Source organism: Apis dorsata, unplaced genomic scaffold (genome assembly GCF_000469605.1).
Source record: "Apis dorsata unplaced genomic scaffold, Apis dorsata 1.3 scaffold_39, whole genome shotgun sequence".
Lineage (NCBI taxonomy): Eukaryota > Metazoa > Arthropoda > Insecta > Hymenoptera > Apidae > Apis > Apis dorsata.
Window position 1 is genome coordinate 336,690 of NW_006263341.1, and position 2,311 is coordinate 339,000.

The 2,311-nt window shown below is 27.4% G+C and overlaps 1 protein-coding gene across 2 annotated transcripts in view; it reads right to left on the bottom strand.

Annotated features, from left to right (window-relative positions):
* Positions 1-2,311, bottom strand: part of LOC102676758 (GTP-binding protein Di-Ras2) — an 8,342-nt gene that overhangs the window by 455 nt on the left and 5,576 nt on the right. For both annotated transcript variants that reach the window (XM_006608541.2, XM_031513339.1), the window contains 3 exons: positions 1,540-1,899; positions 1,291-1,436; positions 489-754 (listed from right to left, as the gene is read on the bottom strand). In XM_006608541.2, the coding sequence (XP_006608604.1) occupies positions 489-754; positions 1,291-1,436; positions 1,540-1,726 (599 nt within the window). In that variant the 5' untranslated portion in view covers positions 1,727-1,899. The remainder of the gene's footprint in view (positions 1-488; positions 755-1,290; positions 1,437-1,539; positions 1,900-2,311) is intronic.

A 2,311-nucleotide genomic window follows, 5' to 3' on the forward strand; every position in this document is an offset into this window, starting at 1 on the left:
TACTCATTATAAAATCGAGATTCGATCATTTATTCAAAAAATATCTTAAAAAATTTTTTATTAAAAAATTTAATAAAAAATAAATTTTTGCAGTCAAAATATTATAATGATATTATATATATGATCGATATTAATATCAAATTTAAAGCAACATCATAATATAGTCGAAACAAAAATTTAGATTCACGCGTTGGTTCGAGGTGTTCAATTTGTGCATACGTGTATTTTACGTAATACGAGAACATGTTAGCATGTAACAGCGTATCGTGTTATTGGAAAAGGGTTATTTGTAATTAAACGATATAAAACAATGAACAATGAAAGTAAAAGAAATTTCTAAAACGATATGTGTATTGAAAATTAATCGATCGAAGAGATATTCAATGCAAAAATAGAAGAAATATAAAAGAAAAAAAGAATGAAAGAGAAAAGGAAGAAAAAAGAAAAACGAAGAGAAAAAAGGGACAGAAAGAGCAAAAGAATTATACCTGCGCGATCCATATGCGGAACATCTCCGTCGAAGTCCCGATTCGTCTGATTCGCCAACATGATTTTTTGGAACGATTTTAGATAAAGTGATGAAACATCGGAAAATATCTTTAACGTTATAATCATCTTTAGCCGAACATTCCATTATTTTCGCACGAAGTTTCGGCAATTCGCAATATAACCATTCGCTTACATCTTCGATCGGTACTTCTCTTCGCGTTGTTGCAAGATCCAATTTATTTCCAGCAACGACTATCGGTACTTCCTGTCGAATTATATACGATATACGGTATTGTTCATGAAATGAACACATCGCTTGAAATGTTTATTATAGATCTACAGTATACTATTCGGTTTGTCTTTGTTCTCAAATGAGATGAGAGAAAAAAACGCGAAGAACGAAGAGAAGGAGCTCGAGATAACAGCAAATCATAAAATGATCAGTCGATTATTAATAGCGTTATTTTTTAAAAATGTCATCTTATTCTGTTATAAATAATCCTATAATTCTGCTATAAATAATCCTAAATTGATGTAATAATTCTATGTAACTTCTCATTTTCACGAATTTTTTTTGCTTTTCGATTTCAAATAAAAAAATGAGAATAGCGATGTGCTCATTTCAAAATATTTATTTTGTTATAAATTATCATTCTATTATAACAATATTGTATAGAGAAAAAGGAATATGAATACATATTTCATAAACTTATTAAATTTTTTTCTTTTTCATTAATCAAATCGAAATTGTTCGTTTTTTTCGTTTTGTTTAAATAAATTAATATTATTTTTATTCGATACCTGAAAATCCGGTCGTTGTTCCCTCACTTCTTCAAAACATCGTTTTATGCATTCGAAACTAGGCAAAGATGTCGTAGCGTAAACAAGAAGAAACGCATGTGCCGTAGCTATGCTCAATCTTCTCATAGCTGGGAATTGTAAGTCACCTGAAATTACATTACAATGTAATGAGCTATATTTTTTTCTTTTTTTTAACGTAATGAAATATAGTTTGTCCTATTTTATAAAAAAAAGTAAAAAGATATTTACCCGCAGTATCCAAAAGATCAACTTTGAGAGTAAGCGTACCGAGAACGCATTCCCTCGTATAGAGATCTTCGACCGTAGGTCTGTATCTTTCGCTGAATCCTTGACCGAGCAAACGACGTATAATTGCGCTCTTCCCAACACCAGCACCACCTAATATCACCAATCTGATTCTTTCGTGATCAGCCATTTTTCTATTTAAAAAAGAAGCGCAAATTTAAGAAAATTTTTCGTGATATTTGATTATTGATTATCGTTTCTCTCGTTGCTTGTTTTTTCCTTCTCGATAGCTTTCTTTCTTGTTTTCTTTTTTTTTTTTTCTTCTTTTTAATTCCGATCAATTTGCGATTTCAATATAACAAGCTGAAAAAAAAAAATATTTATTATTCGATCAAAGAAACGAAATAGAACGACAAGAGATGAAAAACGATATAAAAATTAATTTTTATTTAAAAAAAAAAAAAATTTATGCACGAATACGTATATATATAAGTATAAGAAACAAATAAGAATCGGTATAAATCGAATCGATATTGATCTTTATTGATATCGGTATTGCAAATGTTCAATTTTTAATTGGAAAGTATTCTACAATCAATGATTCGCATAAATTGGAAATATTTTATTTAATTTTCATTTAGTTTTCATTCGTTTGTTATTGTATTATATACAAATATATTGTATATAATATATATAAATATTAAATATTTATATATTATATTATATTATATTAAATATATAAATATTATATATAATATATATAAATATATATTAT